The 17369-nt window shown below is 37.5% G+C and overlaps 1 protein-coding gene across 2 annotated transcripts; it reads right to left on the bottom strand.

The window, feature by feature from the left end:
• Positions 1-2520: 2520 nt before the first annotated feature.
• On the bottom strand, positions 2521-17254 carry NDUFB5 (NADH:ubiquinone oxidoreductase subunit B5). Of its 2 annotated transcripts, XM_047100114.1 has the most exons (6): positions 17097-17242; positions 10194-10282; positions 9071-9137; positions 7666-7727; positions 6345-6451; positions 2521-2776 (listed from the first exon to the last, which is right to left on the bottom strand). In XM_047100114.1, the coding sequence occupies exons 1-6, from the start codon at positions 17218-17220 to the stop codon at positions 2656-2658; spliced, it is 570 nt and encodes a 189-aa protein (XP_046956070.1). In that variant the 5' UTR covers positions 17221-17242; the 3' UTR covers positions 2521-2655. The 2 variants fall into 2 exon arrangements, with proteins under 2 accessions (XP_046956070.1, XP_046956071.1); XM_047100115.1 differs by lacking the exon at positions 6345-6451 and having other exon boundaries at positions 17097-17254.
• Between the last annotated feature and the right edge of the window lie 115 nt (positions 17255-17369).

Below are 17369 nucleotides of genomic sequence, written 5' to 3'. Positions count from 1 at the left end.
TCGAGTCCTGAACTGTCAGCACAGAGCCTGGAGCCTGTTTCAGATCTGTGTCTCCCTCTCTCTCTGCCCCTCCCCTACTCGCTCTCTCTCTCTCTCAAAAATAAACATAAAAAAAAAAAATACGAGGTGTAAGTAGACCACATGGGGAAACCTTCAGAATGAAATTTGGAAGTAGCTAGGTGAGGCAGCCCTCTGCTGGGTAAATAAGAAAACACAGCTACTCTAGAGGATCTTGGCTGGATTGCAAAGGGCATTAAGTGCCTTCAGGGCATCAGGGCACTGAAAAGATATTTTCTGAAAATATGGACTTCTGAAGCTAGAGGTCATTCTGGAAGTTGAAGTTTTTGTAAATATTGATTTTTGTAAATATTGAATATGTGTTTAAAATCTGAGCCTCAATCTCTCATCTGTAAAACATAAAGTGATAGTACCTCATAAGGTGATTTTGAAATTAATGTGAAAATGCAGTCATTTAGCATAGTGCTCAACCAACAGTAAATGCTTAACACATGACAACCATTATTTTAGCTTTTACTCACATTTTATAATCTTGGCAAGTAATCATTTTACCTTGTGGAACATCTCATGTTTACAAAAAAAGGACTCTAAGAATCTTAAAGAGATTGCATCTAAGCAAAAGATGTGCACATCTGTGTGCATTTAAAAAGAACAACATAGGGGCACCTGAGTGGCTCAGTCAGTTAAGCATCTGACTTCGGCTCAGGTCATGATCTCACAGCTCCTGGGTTTGAGCCCTGTGTCAGGCTCTGCGCTGACAGCTCAGAGCCTGGAGCCTGCTTCAGATTCTGTATCTCCATCTGTCTCTGCCCCTCCCTTGCTCATACTCTGTCTCTCTCTCTCAAAAATAAATAAACATAATAAAAATAAAAACCACAATATTATACTACATCTGAAACTAATGTAACATTGTGTGTCAACTGTACTTCAATAAAAATCACTTTAATGACAAAAAAACAGTTTATGGCCAAAAAACATGAAAATATTAAACTGAGATTTGTTCACTGAAAAACTGTTTATTAAGGTGCCATTAAATGTGTAGATAGCTTTGGGTAGTATTGACATTTTGACAATATTTATTCTTCCAATCCATGAGCATGGAATGTTTTTCCATTTCTTTAAATCTTCTTCAATTTCCTTCATAAGCTTTCTATAGTTTTCAGCATACCAAAATGAACAAATCGGGAGACTATAGATGCTGGAGAGGATGTGGGGAAATGGGAACACTCTTGCACTGTTGGTGGGAATGCAAATTGGTGCAGCCACTCTGGAAAACAGTGTGGAGGTTCCTCAAAAAATTAAAAATAGACCTACCCTATGACCCAGCAATAGCACTGCTAGGAATTTACCCAAGGGATACAGGAGTACTGACTGATGCATAGGGGCACTTGTACTCCAATGTTTATAGCAGCACTCTCAACAATAGCCAAATTATGGAAAGAGCCTAAATGTCCATCAACTGATGAATGGATAAAGAAATTGTGGTTTATATACACAATGGAGTACTACGTGGCAATGAGAAAGAATGAAATACGGCCCTTTGTAGCAACATGGATGGAACTGAAGAGTGTGATGCTAAGTGAACTAAGCCATACAGAGAAAGAAAGATATCATATGTTTTCACTCTTATGTGGATCCTGAGAAACTTATCAGAAACCCATGGGGGAGGGGAAGGAAAAAAAAAAAAAAAGAGGTTAGAGTGGGAGACAGCCAAAGCATAAGAGACTCTTAAAAACTGAGAACAGGGGCGCCTGGGTGGCGCAGTCGGTTAAGCGTCCGACTTCAGCCAGGTCACGATCTCACGGTCCGTGAGTTCGAGCCCCGCGTCGGGCTCTGGGCTGATGGCTCAGAGCCTGGAGCCTGTTTCCGATTCTGTGTCTCCCTCTCTCTCTGCCCCTCCCCCGTTCATGCTCTGTCTCTCTCTGTCCCAAAAATAAATAAACGTGGAAAAAAAAAATTTAAAAAAAAAACTGAGAACAAACTGAGGGTTGATGGGGGGTGGGAGGGAGGGGAGGGTGGGTGATGGGTATTGAGGAGGGCCCCTTTTGGGATGAGCACTGGGTGTTGTATGGAAACCAATTTGACAATAAACTTCATATACTGAAAAAAAAAAAGGTGTCATTATGTTATATCGTTAGTTCAATATACATACTTTAAAATTCTGAATTGCCTCTGAATAATCTAGATATCTACAATACAGATATGTATGCAAACTACTAGATTTCCTGATATTTAACATAATTAGACTTCTCTAATTTCTAATTATCAGACAATTAAAACATTAGACTTTTAAGGTTACACCATTAGTAGTTCGTAAATTTCTATTTGTCCAAGTTTTTTTTTTTTATTATATGATAAACCTTAGAGGAAGCAAAACCCACAAATCAAGTCTTAATCTGCCTTTCACAGTGTATACCAAATCATCATAATGTACACTTCAAATGTCTTGCAATTTTGTCAATTATGCCTCAATAAAACTGAAAAAAATTAAAATCCCACACAAAATTTTGATCTCAACCAATGCTGAGAAAAAAAGCAATGGAAGATCTTTTATTCATCACGTGAACAAAAAATACAGAATATATTAATTAATTTTCCCCTAAAGAGAATATATTTTCTATTTAGAGAAACAAAGGATTAGTTGTCAGGAGTTGCTTTTGGAGAATGATCAATCAGCGCCTTGTCAATGGTTGGATACTGATACCAGGGACCATCGCCTCTTGCACGCATTAACTTTCGGACTTCTAGCTCCTTTAACCTGTAACAAACAGAACAGCAATACTGTGATTCCATCATTTCCAACTGCAAAATTAATGAATTATCTCCATAAGGAGAGTCTTTTGATTTTGTGTAAAGTATTATCTAAAGTACTTTATGTAAGGGACACCAGGGTGACTCAGTCATTTGGGCATCTGACTCTTGATTTCAGCTCAGGTCATGATCCCAGGGTCAGGGGAGCGAGTCTCGTATCAGGCTCTGAACTGACTATTCTTCAAATTCTTCTTCAAATTCTCTCTCCCTCTGCTCCTCCCATGCTCACACATACTCTCTTTCTCTCTAAATAAATAAATAAATGTATGTATATATGTATGTAAAGTATTAATATACCTCCACAGATCCATGTGTATACATTTATCTGATATGCACCTATAAGAAAAATTGGGGGCTTATTTTTGACTTTCATTATCTTGCTTATGTAGTTAGCCCACAGATACTGTTTTTAATCACTAAAACATCACTTGAATTGGTAATCTATTCTTTCCTCTTGTCCCAGCTCTTTATCTGGACGGATCACTTTCACTTGAATAGTGGTAATGCATCTCCTATCTTCTTGCCTTCTAGAAAACCCTCTTGAGACCACATATTTTTGAAATAGGCCCTTTCCACGAAACCTTTCCTTTCCATTTTTATAGACTACATATTAAGTTTTTCATCTGACTGGAAATTTATCATAGTTAAATAATGTACTTTATTAACCTTAACCAGCTCACTAACCCTACCTATGAGAGACTACCTACCTTTGTATTGTGTAAGAGAGTGTATTCTTTTTTTTTTTAAGGATTATATATCATATTATCCTTTTTTCTACTCTTTAGAATGTAATTATCCAAAATGCAAATATTAAAATATTCATAAGGACTGGTTTTACCCTTACAATAGACTACTAGGCACCTGTTAAAAAGAATGAAGAAAATCTGTATATAGTAAATAGAGATGATACATATAGGGTTAGATTAAAAATGCAAAGTATAAAATGAGTATGTGTAGCGTCTTCCCATTTCACTAAAAAACAGAAACTAATATGTATTCATACACATGCAGAGAGTATTAAAAAATGTGGAGGGCAAAAAATAATAGTTATCTTTAGGCAGAAACAATTATGGGAGACAGTCCCTTTCTATTTTGTATCTTTCTTTTATGCTTCAGTTTTCCAAATACCTATACATATACTTAAAAAAATTTTTTTTTAATGTTTACTTATTTTTGAGAGAGACAGCATGAGCAGAGGAGGGGAAGAGAGAATCCCAAGCAGGCCTGATGCTATCAGTGCAGAGCCCAACGTGGGGCTCAAACCCATGAACCGTGAGATCATGACCTGAGCCAAAATCAAGAATCCGACGCTTAACCAACTGAGCCACCCAGGCGCCCACCTAAACATATACTTTAAAAACATAGGTACTCCTGTTCCATCCTCACAACAGCATCTTTCCTTTGGGGGTAGAAGTCATGCTTTTGTTTTGGTTTTTACTTTGTCTAGAAATTATTTAAAATTTCTATATGTCTAAGGAATTCTAGGATCTATCTTTTAATTGGAACTCAAAGGTGTATGTCTGAAGTTCAAAAAAGTCCAATGTTACTAAGTATGAGCCATACTGCTGGTTCCATGCTCTTAAATACATAACAACAATTCCATATGGTAACTATATACATGTATAATTACATATCTAGTTCTTTTAATCATTTAAATATATATATATATATATATATTTTACTATCATAGCAATTTTTATAAACTATTAAAAGAGAATAACAGAAAGCAGATCAGTGGTAGACTGGGGCCAAGAGTAGGGGATGGGGAATGACTGAAGGCACAAGAAAGAGGCTCAGTAGGTGATTGAAATGACCTTGGCTATGATGGTTACACAGCTATTTTCCTTGGTCAAAACCCACTGAACTTAATGGATGCATATGACTGTATGTAAACCTCACTACAAACACTAAAATAAATCTCAGACAGGATCACATTTAAAAGTAGCAAAAGGAAACATGAGTGAACATTAAAAAAAATAATAATTTTGGACTTAAATATTTCCCTATTTAATTACTATCAAAAACCTATGCACGACACAAAATCCCAAAAGCTAAAGAAAAGGACTGACAAACTTGACAATAATTAAATGAGTAAATATATATAAAGTAATTAAAACACTGATACATAGTAAGTGTTCAGAAACACATTACCACTACTACACTTTTGTTAACCTGAAACATAAAAACACTTAGGCTGCAAAAAATTTTACACTATCAAAACACAAATGACAAGTCAGGAAAACATACTTGCAACAAAAACAAAAAGATATTTTAGTTAAATGTATACATTAGTAGAAAAAAAGGCAATTTACGGGAAAGCAAATACAACTAGTAGATTTATTTGTGAAAAAATACTCAACCTTACAAAAAAATACAAAATTGAAATAATGAAATAACATGTTTCAACTATCTTATCAGCAAAATGTTTAGGCTTGATAAATTCCATTTACAGGGAATGGTATGGAAAGCAGAAATTATCATGTATTGGTGACAGAAAAAACAACTGATAAACAATGTTTTGGGAAAGTGGCAACATCTATCTAAAATCTAAACATATAACATTTGGTTTATCAGTGCCACTGCTAGGAAATTTATATTCCAGATATACTAAATAAATATGCAGCAGTCTATGTAGAAGGATATTGACTACAGCACTATGTATATTATCAAAAAACTTATAAAGAACCGAAGTACCAACAATAAGGGACTGGTTAAAAAAATTAAGGTACACCCATCCAGTAAAATATATAATGCAGCCATTAAAATGAACAGGGTGCATACTATTATAGAAAGATCACCAAGATCTATTTAAGTGAAATGAAGGCAAGGTACAGAGTGGTGTCTATAAGAGGATTCTATTTGTGTTAATATATTTTCAAATGATATACAAAATATATTTTTAAAGCATAAATTTTCTTATAGGGACATATACAAGAAATAATTAAATAGTCACTTTTAAGGATGAGACTAGGTAGAGGAGGAAAGGAAATTGAGGGAGGTGGGGCATAGATGGAGGAGAGGGCTTCCCTGCATTTAAAAGAGTGAGAATTAAAAAAAAAATTTTTTTTAATGTCTTTTTTTGAGAGAGAGAGTGAGAGAGAGTGAGCCCGGCGCAGGGGGCGGGGGTGGGGCTGGGTGCAGAGAGAGAGGGAGACACAGAATCCGAAGCAGGCTCCAGGCTCTGAGCTGTCAGCACAGAGCCCAATGTGGGGCTCAAACCCATGAACCGTGAGATCATGAGACCTGAGCCAAAGTCGGACGCTCAACCGACTGAGCCACCCAGCGCCCCAAAAGAGTGAGATATTTTAAAAAGAATTCCTTTTACTCTGACAGATATTATCAACCAATAGTCTCAGTTTTCAACTCATAAACTCCACTGTAAACAGGCCAGATCCATCCCCATCTTCATTGTTTTACATGGAGCATCCTAAAGTGTTGAAACAGTTTCATTTTTTTGTTATGGCTTACAATAGTAAGGAAGGAATTTCTTTCCTGCCCCCCTCCCCTTTTTTTACCGTAAATCAGCCTTTTCAGCTTCAATTCGAAGGATAGCCATTGTTTTTTCATAATTCTTTTCAGGACTATCAAAGAAAGTTCGGGCAATCCATCTTGAGATAGGATGCTACAAGAGAAAATTCGTTTATTATTTTCTGAACACTACTTTGCTTTTTCAGTTTACTATTCTTCAAAATGGCCATCTCTTGGGCATTGAGAAGGACACCTGTTGAGACGAACACTGGGTGTTGTATGGAAACCAATCTGATAATAAATTATATTTAATATTAAAAAAATGCCCATCTCAGGTAAATCAATAATACTAACTAAATGCTAACTACTTTATATATTTTTTAAATTACTTTAATCCATTAGGTGGATATTATTTTTGTCCCCATTTTATAGATGAGCAAATTTTGCAAAGTTATACAGTTACTAAGTGCCAGGATCTGGATGCAAACTGGGTCTGTCTGACTCCAAAATCTGTGCGTTTTGCCATTATACTACACTGAGGATCTTAAGTGGCTAATTTAGGAGCTAAACCCAGGGTTTGGTGATGAAAAACTGAAGCTCCTTGTCTCAGCACAGATAAACTATTTGTATGGCTTGCCTTAAGATATGATAATGCTATATTAATGATATATTTTTCTGAAATATAGTTCAGTCAGATAATAAAACATGACAGAATATACTCTACTCAAGGCCATCTCACCACAACACTTATAAAGACACGTAACAGAATTAACTTTAGAGATTCCCAAGCAGGCCCCACACCGTCAGTGCAGAACCTGATGCTGCTTTCGTAGCAGCCCGACGCTGCTGTTTTAGTAGCAGGGACAGTGTGCTAAAATGACAGTGCAGGCTCTCAGATCAAGCCTGCGTAGGTCCAAATACTGGCCCTACCTTTTGGACAGATCACTTCTCCTCTTTTATGCCTCAGTTTCCTCACCTCTGAATTGGGGATAATAATAGCACATTTCACATGGAACACGGTAATATTTACAAAACACTACCACAGACCCTGCTACACAGTAGGTGCTTGATAAAGAATAGCTAAGCATTAGTATTGGTAAAATCTTTCCTATGGCATTGAACTTAGGATATGTTCTGATGGTTAATATGCTAGGATGAGAACGCACTGCAGAATCATTCTTTAAAAAACCATACAGCGTAAAGCAATAAAACAAATGACCAAAAGAAGTTGCTTGTAAAAAGTGAGCACAAAATGTGTCATCTCCCTCATACCAAAAATTGAATATATCATAATTGCTAAATTGAGACATTAATCAGTACACTGACAAGACACCTAATGGAAAGTAACTTTCAATGGCCCATACCAACCTTGAAGTATTCCCAGTGTTCTGGGATATAGCCTTCTGGAATTTCTGCTAACTCAGCCTCACCTAATAAGAGAAAATAGTGATGTCCAATTAGTATCAGCAGTTTGTAATATTCATTTTCCACTATTTAAGAAACCAACCTTTTGTGGTTTTAAAGAAAGCTCTGTACTAATGAAGATATCAAATACAGTTGACCCTTGAACAACATGGGTTTGAATGGCATGGGGTCACTTACACGTGGATTTTTTTACAGTACAGTACTGTATTTTCTCTCTCTCTTTTTTTTTTAAAGTTTATTTATTTGAGAGGAGAGTGTGGGAGCAGGGGAGGAGCAGAGAGAGAGGGAGACAGAGAATCCCAAGCAGGCTCTGCAACTCAGCACAGAGCTCGATATGAAGCTTGAACTCGAACCATGAGATAACTCGAGCTGAAATCAAGAGTTGGACGCTTAACCAACTGAGCCACCCAAGCACCCTTCCTTATCATTGTTTTAATAACACTGTCTTTTCTCTAGCTAACTTTATCACAAGAATTCTTTATCACTTTATACAAAGAATACTTTGTATAATATAAAAAATACACAAAGTATGTGTTAACCAACTGTTTATGTTATCAGTAAGGTTTCTGGTCAACAACAGGCAATCAGTAGTTAAGTTTTGGGGGAGTCAAAAACTTATATGTGGATCTCTGACTGAGCAAGGGGTTGATACCACCACGTCGTTCAAGGGTCACCTGTATTTTAGATTAACTTTAATGTGGTTTAAAATCATTTCATTCATTAGATATTTTTTAGATGTCTTCTACTTGTAAGGCATTGTCTATTGTCTAAGGCATGATAGGAGAGTTTCACATTGTTTTTATACAATGTAACAAAATATAATAAAAGACACATTATTCCCTCTGGTTTTCCCTACCACTACTAGACAGATATTTTAGGAGTCAAGATGTTAGAAGTAGTTTGGGCAGAGTTTCCCATGAAAATCTAATTTGCACTGTCATTCACAGTTTCATTCTTTTTTAGATTATAATTTTACATGTTCCAAGATGCATAAAAAAATTCTTCCATCCTTTAGCCTCTCTTCCACCTCTATCTCTATTTTTTTTTTTTTTTTTATTCAGACTTGTCAAAGCTAGTTTGGAGAAATAACAAGAAGGAGGAAAACAAGGCTTTCTGAAGCCATTTGTGGCCTCCACAGAGTTGGTGACCTTCAAGATTCTTGAAGGGAAAAAAAAAATCTTTAAAAAAACAACATTGTACCCTGTTGCAGATTGAGATCTGGTTACTGTAAAATAAAATCTCATGTTTATTATTTAAATAATATTTTCTTATAACATTCATAATTTCCTTCTGTTATTAATGTACATGGGTTTTAAAAATTTACCAGTTTGGTTGGAGAGGTACTTACCAATGAATATATTCACCAGAGTTATGCCAATTGCTACTGGAATCCCAGTCAACAAAATGTAGAATTTCTGTTGAGATTAAAAAATAGTTTTCACGTAACATAACCATTACCTAACTTTCTTTCCCCACTCTTAAACTGTCTTCAATTTTGGATTTCCTTCCATTGCCTATAAAATAAATTTGCCATATTGGAGATGTGGTACCAAAGTATTTATTTCTGAGATTTTCTTTTGCTCTTTTAGATGCCTATATTTGGAAGCAAAAATGAAAGAAAAAGTAAGGATTAATTGTAAAAGGGTAATACAATATATGTTTAAGTGATTTTCCCACTTTTGGTTAAGGCGATATAATAAAAGTTGAGAAATTTTTGTATTAAGATGGGAAGTGCAAAAACATCTGGGTGTTGTTACCCACTGTAGAGTTTGAGTTGGTCATGACAAGAGAAGTGGGAGCTCAACCAGAAGAGTGAAGAGGGGCATTGAGCACAATGGGCGAGCAAGAGGTCTAGAGGGCAGCGTCCAGACAATCTTCTATCTGCCAGGCCTCTACTTTTCCTTAAAGAGCCTTGAGATACAAATATATAGCTGGTACCCCACTTCATCCTCTGAAATCAGTGTTCCTGAACAATATAGAAATAAAAAATTGTAGTCCAAAATAATGTAGTTACTTTAAGGAAGTCTTTCAAGGAGTTCCTTGGTATTTTAAAGAATATTTTAATAATATAAATAATTATCCCCAAATGAATCCATTTTCAAAGTTTAATAACTTATAGACTTTAGTGTATGTGTGTGGGTGTGTGTGTGCATGCACACATGCATGCACAGTGAACACAGATTACATTTCAAAACCCCACAATCTTGAGAATAAAGGAATGGCTCATTTTTTACCTCTAATACATATGAATCCTTTTTTATGAAGAACGAAAAGCTCACTAATTTAAAAAGAAATTCAGTAACAAATCAGACATTACAGTACAAAATCTCAATTATCTTTTAAAAAAGAAATGTGAATTTACGAAACAACACCTTTTACGAAATGAAAGATGCTTATTTTCTAAATAGGCCAAAAAAAAAAAATTCCTATTTGTATATAAAGAGTTTAGTTTAGCAAAATTTTTGACTCACCATTAAACTCAAAAAACGCCTGTCATAGAATCCAGAAGGTTTGATGATAAACAGTCTTTTCCCATGATCTCCACTGTGTCGCACAGGAGCTGGCAATATTAAATTACCCTGTTACATATACAAGGCTCATAAACGTATACTGTTCTATTCTGACATAAAATCAGGTTATAAGAAAATGTATGTTCATAAATGTTTAATATGAATTAAGACAAAAAATACATACTTATTTGAGTACTAAAGGCAGGGCAGATAGGGTATCTTTCAACAAACACTAATGTACTATTGTAAACTCTAGCTCTCTTCATTTTTTATTTTTTTTATTTTTTTCAACGTTTATTTATTTTTGGGACAGAGAGAGACAGAGCATGAACGGGGGAGGGGCAGAGAGAGAGGGAGACACAGAATCGGAAACAGGCTCCAGGCTCTGAGCCATCAGCCCAGAGCCCGACGCGGGGCTCGAACTCACGGACCGCGAGATCGTGACCTGGCCGAAGTCGGACGCTTAACCGACTGCGCCACCCAGGCGCCCCAAAGCTCTCTTCATTTTTATTCAACTTTAAAGAGATATCTAAATAATTGTCTGAATTTGTTTCCAGAGCAGGCAGGGAGGTTAGATACTCTTGGTGGGCTAATTATCTTTGTTTATCTCTACAATAAATATCTGCTAATGCTATAAAATAAATAAATTTAAATTGTGTCACTTCATATGATGAGGAAATATACATCAGGGACTTGCAGCAAAATAGATGCAAAGATATTTATTCCACATATCTCCAGCAGGAACTTGAACTTGTTAAAAGTAAATACTCTAACATACCTTGATAAAATCGGTCTGTAAGCCATTTCTTTCTTTTTTTCTTCAATTTTATTTTAGAGAGAGAGAGAGAGCATGAGCAGAGGAAAAGAGAGAAAGAGAGAGAGGGAGAAAAAGAGAGAGAGAATCCTAAGCAGGCTCCATGCTCAGTGCAGAGCCCAATGCAGCTCGAACCCACAACCCTGGGATCATGACCTGAGCTGAAATCAAGAGTCGGACACTGAACTGACTGAGTCACCCAGGCACCCTTGTAAGCCATTTCTGGTTGTGAATACTCTCCATTTCAAATTCTCCCTTGGACAGTATGCAGTCAAGCCTCACTGGAGATAAACTGAGGCAAAATTTCACCCCTAAGCTTATTTCTACATGATTTCCCTTTCTTGGATGCCTGGAAGGATCACTGCAGGCACTCTAAGCACTTGTGCTGAAAGCAGGAAAGGATCTCACTGTTACTGGGAAACAGATTATGGTTTCTGCTGTATGAAAGTGTATTCAAAAAAATTTCCCATGGGAGTCACTGCAGAATAAAAAACTAATTCCCCATTAAAGTAATTTTAGTTATAATAGAGGTCATAAAGATTTGTATCCTTTGTTCAAGCTTAAATGTCTGGAATGCCTTTCCCTCTCCTGATATTATTAGGCCCAGATGACATTTTAACCTCCAAAAACCAACATTATTCCCAATCACATGAGATGTCTCCTACTTCTGAACTGTTGTATATTCTAGTGATATGCATACTTGCTTTCACCGCTTCCACTGAAATATAAATGTCTTGAAGGTAGGAACTACGTTCTTAATTTTGGTATCACCTATAGTAGCTTGCAATGAATTTAGGAAGTTAATTCACAAGAGACTTCGAAGCTGGCATGCATTTACTGTGTACAATTCACACTACTAAAGTTTCTAAAATAGCAAGAGAATGTGGCAAAGTGATTATATATTTCAGAAAATCATTTGAAAGGTACATTGGAATTCTTTGTGGACTAGATGCAAAAAAAAAGAGCTGGTTAATAGTACAAACCACTCATTAATTCTATTCTACTATGTGTAGGCCCTGTGCTAGGCTATTCTTTCCAACAAAGAAAAGAAATAGGATGCAATGTCAGAAAAAACCAGGCCCAGAAGTAAGGTTCCTGTATAGACAGGATGGTGGAGATGGGGGGTATGAGGAAGGAGCATTAAAAGGTGAGAGAAGTAGCAAATTAGATGAATTTATAATGGGTAACTGATCGATTATACCCAAAAGGTGCTGATTACTTAATCCAACAACCTGCCAAAAGGCTCCATCCAAAGCTCTGAGAAGTTGAGATTTCTACAAATGGCCTGGATGAGGTGAAAATGGCATTCCTGATGACACAAAGCTACTGCTACAAGGATGGCTACTACACTAATGATGAAATAGGATCCCCAAAAGTCCTCACACACATTTATAAAAAGGTAAATCTAAAAGGATTAAATATAAGAAGTGGAAAGTCCTGATTGGACCTCCCAAAAGTTGCTCACAGGCTTAAGCAGAGTCATTGGTGTGATATGGTAACCAAGAAAGTCAAAGACAATTCAATCCTAATCTTATGTACGAGAAGCGTAGGGTCAAAACAGGAGGAACACCCACCTCCATCTCCTAATTACACCTGCAGAAGTGTGTCCATCCCAGAGTATACTGTTTTAGAGGAACAATCTGGAGCATACCCCAACTTAAGCAACCAGTATGGCAAACAACCTGGAAACTGATATACTGAAGCTTAAAGAAGTGCAACTGATTGTTTGGCCTACAAAAAAGAAGTCTGGGTAGAAAGCAGAGAAGTGTCTTTAAATAGGTGAAGGGCTATCCCATAACAAAGGGTCACACTATTCTGTGCTGACCTGAAAGGAGGAACCGGGAGTAATTTTCAGCTTAATACAAGGAAGAAGTTTCTAACCATTTTAGTGGTTCAAAATAAAATTGGACTGCCTCTCCAGTCCCCTTTTTGGAGTTATTCAAGTGTCAACAGTGGGATGTAAAAAGGATATTCTACAGGTTGGCCTAGAGGGTATCTAAGGTCCTTTTCCTCGAAGAATCAGAACACATGGCCTGTCTTAGAACAAAAAGGCATACCTTTCCAACTTATCAGTCTCAATGATTTCCTTCCAACTCCAAGAACTCTTTCTAGACTTCAAGTTTTTGCACTCTTTGCCGAAAAGCTTTTCCCCAGGCTCTTTGAACAGTTACCGCCGCACCTCCATCCTTCAGGACCAAGTTCAAATGTAACCTCCTCGAAGAGGTCTTCTCTGACTACCCTATCCAAAGCTGGCCTCCTACTTATCCTCCGTGATATCATTTGGTTAGTTCTTTTAGAGCAATACACACTAAGCCTGATTATTTTGTTGAAGTCCATGAGGTCAAGGACTGCATTATTCAGTACTGTATCCCCAGTACCTTTTAGTGTCTGCCACATAGTGGATGCTCCATAAATACGCTGGAATTTACATTTCTTAAGTAAATTAAATGTCAGTTGGGATCCTTCCTCACTCTCCGAAAGTAAATCTACTCAGAAGAGACAGTGTACTCCCAACTTTCCCTTTCAACTGGGCAGGCAGGTAGGCAGGCAAACACACACACACTACCCAGAGAGAAAGACATGGATTAAACTCTACCTGGTTTTAGGGACAACTGATTATGCATAACACCATTAACAGATTAAAAAAATGTAACATAAAAAAACTATGGAAGAATGCTTGGTCTGGCTGTATTCTAGCAATATTAATGCAGTTAGTAAAGTGAACTGCTTGCTTGCTTTCCATATAATTACCTATACTGTTAAACAAGTTATTCATGTCATTAAATGTGCTAAATAACTATTATTATTTTATTACTGTTATTATTATTATTGTTAACTGTTCTAAAGTATATTTCATAGCACTAAACTCTTCTCAAACATTCTGAGCCTTCATGATTTGTTGTTGATGTAGTCAGGCCACCTGCTTACAATCTAAAAATATTAGGGTGAATACTGCTTACATGGTTTTTGACAACTGTGATATTTGTGAAGATCAAGTAAGATAACGTAGGTTTTGTGTCTCTAAGACAACAATCAAAAACTAGCCATTTTCTTTCCTTCATTCTCAGACTATTCCCAGTTAATGACTCCACCAGCTCAATTACCCAGGCTAAAAAACTCATTCATCTTCCTTGCACCTACCCTTTATTCATCAATTGTCAAGGCCTCTTGATTCTAAGATTCAACTTTTCTTTCCTGCCTTCTTTACCTCACTGGCTTAAGTAACCAACATCCCCTTATAAGCCATCCAAATTCAGAAGCATCTTCCCAAAACACACTACTGATTTGGTCTCCTGCTAAAACACTCTCTGCAGCCTACAAAACAGTTAAGATACTTTGGTTTTGTATTCAGTCCTCCACTCCCCCAACTTGGTCCCAAGTTCCCTTTCTTAAGCCTTTTCTTTCAACATCTACCTATCTCAAGACCCCCCATATTCAGATATATCAGAAAATACATCCTCTATTCTTTTGCCAATGGCAGCTGTTAAAACTATCCAGAATCCACTTAAAATGCCCCATCTTCTACATCTGAATTAACTCCATATCACTTTGTTTATGTAATCATTTAAATATTTCTTCTCAGTTTTTTTAAACCATAATGTGCACACATCAGTCTTTTTTTTTTTTTAATTTTTTTTCCACGTTTTTTATTTATTTTTTTGGGACAGAGAGAGACAGAGCATGAACGGGGGAGGGGCAGAGAGAGAGGGAGACACAGCATCGGAAACAGGCTCCAGGCTCTGAGCCATCAGCCCAGAGCCCGACGCGGGGCTCGAACCCACGGACCGTGAGATCGTGACCTGGCCGAAGTCGGACGCTTAACCGACTGCGCCACCCAGGCGCCCCCACACATCAGTCTTCATATTAAAGCTACTGCAGCTGAGGGAAGAACTTAAACTCATTTCTATAATTCCTTGATATTAGACACTTAATAAACAATTTAAATAGAACACTTGTATCTGCTTATTTCCTGAGAAAAGTTTTCAAGGACGGTGAATGAAGATAACATGTCAGTACTACATGTATAAGAAAGGGGTGGCCACAGGGCCTGTTAGTAAACCAATGCTTCTAAATCTAGGTGCTGTCGATTTTCCCACTCACTCTTCACAACTACCTTATGAGGCAGGTTAAAATTATCATCTTCTTTTTTTTTCTTTCTAACAGTTCTTATGTAAGAGACAAGCACCTTTCAAAATGACATTCTAGAAAGATGCTAACTTATGCAGAAATAATTTCAGGATTATAAATACTTGTCAATAGTAAAGAGATTAGATTTATTTCCCTGTCAACAGAATATAAGCACACTTGTAATAAACATCTTCTTTTTTTAAAGATAAAGAAACACAGGTTCCAAGCAATTAAGTACTTTCCATTTAGCTTCCAAGATATGATGACCCAAGGTCACATAACTACTAACTCTGGAGCCAGGATTTGAATGTAGGCAGTCTAGCTCCAGAGAAAACAAAACAAGGTTTTCTGCTCCTGGGTCTTACAGTCTCATAGGGGCAGACATAAGCAATAACATAACAGATTAAAACCTTTCATTCCACAGTGACAGATGAAACCACCTGCAAAATACCTTTGAAAGCAGGTATCAGGCTGAAACACAGACTCTAATATAGCTATCAGATCCTTCCCTGGTCCCAGTGGAAAGGGTATAGATTATTGGTATTGATCCTTCCAGAACTCCAAGAAAGGGGGAATAACGTATAAAAGGGATCTGGGAGTGAGGTTTTCACCTGAGTTTATCTCCAGCAAGACATGAATAAATACTATCTCCAGGGAGTATTCGAAGAGGAGGATATTTGTAATCAGAAATGGCTTACAAAGGGATTTTATCAAGAAATGTTAGCACATGTAGGTTTTTTTTTTTTAAACAGGTTCAAATTCCTGCTGGAAATCCTTGAATTCCACTAGTTGTTTCCATCATTTTTGTGACAAGTCTCTATGTGAAGTGACATAATTCAAATTAAATTGGGAGAAGAAAAAAGGGGTAGAGAAAGATATTTTGAGGTTGGAGATCCTTTTGGCTTTCGAGTACACTTCCTCTCTACCTTCTTGTATTGCACAGGGCAGACAGCTTATAGTATATTTTTGATCAAGAGGATTAAGTGAATTAATATCTTTAAGATCTTAGGATGGTACATGGTACATAGGTGTTCAATAGATACTACATTTGGTGCTCTAGTGCATTATTTTTGTAATAACGGAGTCACAGTCCCTACATTAGTAAAATGGGAATAGTAACATTGTACTTACTTCGCAGAGTCTTTGAAAGAATTAGATTGAATACAATGCATCTGAGACTTTGCTATTATAATTATTCACTCTCCTAGAAGTCAATACAGTCTCCAAGAAGCTTCAAATAACCCTGGCATGACTGCATTATGACTTTCCTGGACCTAGGGATTTTTCCTTCATGGGCCCCTTCCACTGTAAGAAGATATTAAAAATTACTATTTTATGACTCCGTTGATATAAAACGAATACAATCCAGTCTGGATTCCTTACCACACATTCATTAACATTACAGGTTGTTTTCTTTTTCTTCCTCCTGGTTTTAAAAGAAAGAGAAAACATTTGCAGGGACCCCTAAAAGTATGGTGTAGGCACTGTGCCTACTGAAGGAGTGAACCCTGAGCCTCTCCACCTGCCTACTAACATCAGTGAGCTCCTGGGCAACATGACTTACAACCTTGTGGGACTAGAACCTAGGGTGGAATGTACAGAGAGAATCCGGTGCCTGAGACACCTAGGTCTCTGGTCTGTGCCTTTTTAACCTCAACTTCATCCGCAAATTAGCACCAACTGGGATGGCTGAGTGGTAAAGTGTTTGACAAATGCTAATTAATGATTTAAACACGATCGATCTGATTACCTCAGGAAAACCCTCGACCTCCTCACAAAGCCCACGCTCCATCTCTCCTCTCAAGCCCCAAGCCCGCAATTTCTCCCAGCTCCTTCCAGATCCCACCAAGGTCACTCCGGAGGAGCTCTTCATCTCTCATCCCACATTCCCTGAGCGCGCTTTTCCCAAAGCTAGCACCCACCGACGGTCTTCGGAAAGCCACGGGTGAGGAAGCCTCCGAATCCAAGTCGAGCGCCAAGCCGGCGGCCGGAGAGAGCGGCCACTGCAGTGACCGAGGCCCGCTGCAATAGACTCATGGCCGCCATGGCTACTACGGGCAATTGAAAAGCTGGGGCGAGTAACAGGAGCCGAAAGAGCCAATTTACCAACGAGAGCGAAGGCGGAAAGTGGCCATCTTGAGTGAGGGCAAAGCCTATTTCTGTTTCTCCATCCGGTCGGCCTGAGACACAGGAAG

The sequence above is a fragment of the Lynx rufus genome, unplaced genomic scaffold (assembly GCF_022079265.1).
Source record: "Lynx rufus isolate CCGP_SWC_20201006 ecotype Redwood Valley unplaced genomic scaffold, mLynRuf1.p SCAF_5, whole genome shotgun sequence".
In the NCBI taxonomy this organism is placed as follows: Eukaryota; Metazoa; Chordata; class Mammalia; order Carnivora; family Felidae; genus Lynx; species Lynx rufus.
Note: the sequence above shows the minus strand (reverse complement) of the source record. Positions and strands in the feature narration are given on the sequence as shown.

Bases quoted from the DNA above. Each gene is read 5' to 3' on its own strand.
- NDUFB5 (XM_047100114.1), bottom strand. From the start codon at position 17,220: ATGGCGGCCATGAGTCTATTGCAGCGGGCCTCGGTCACTGCAGTGGCC. The intron at 10,283-17,096 runs GTGGGTGCTAGC...TAATATTGCCAG, and splicing joins TGGCTTTCCGAAGACCGTCG to CTCCTGTGCGACACAGTGGA. The intron at 2,777-6,344 runs GTAAAAAAAGGG...TGTTTGTTACAG, and splicing joins GCTGAAAAGGCTGATTTACG to GTTAAAGGAGCTAGAAGTCC.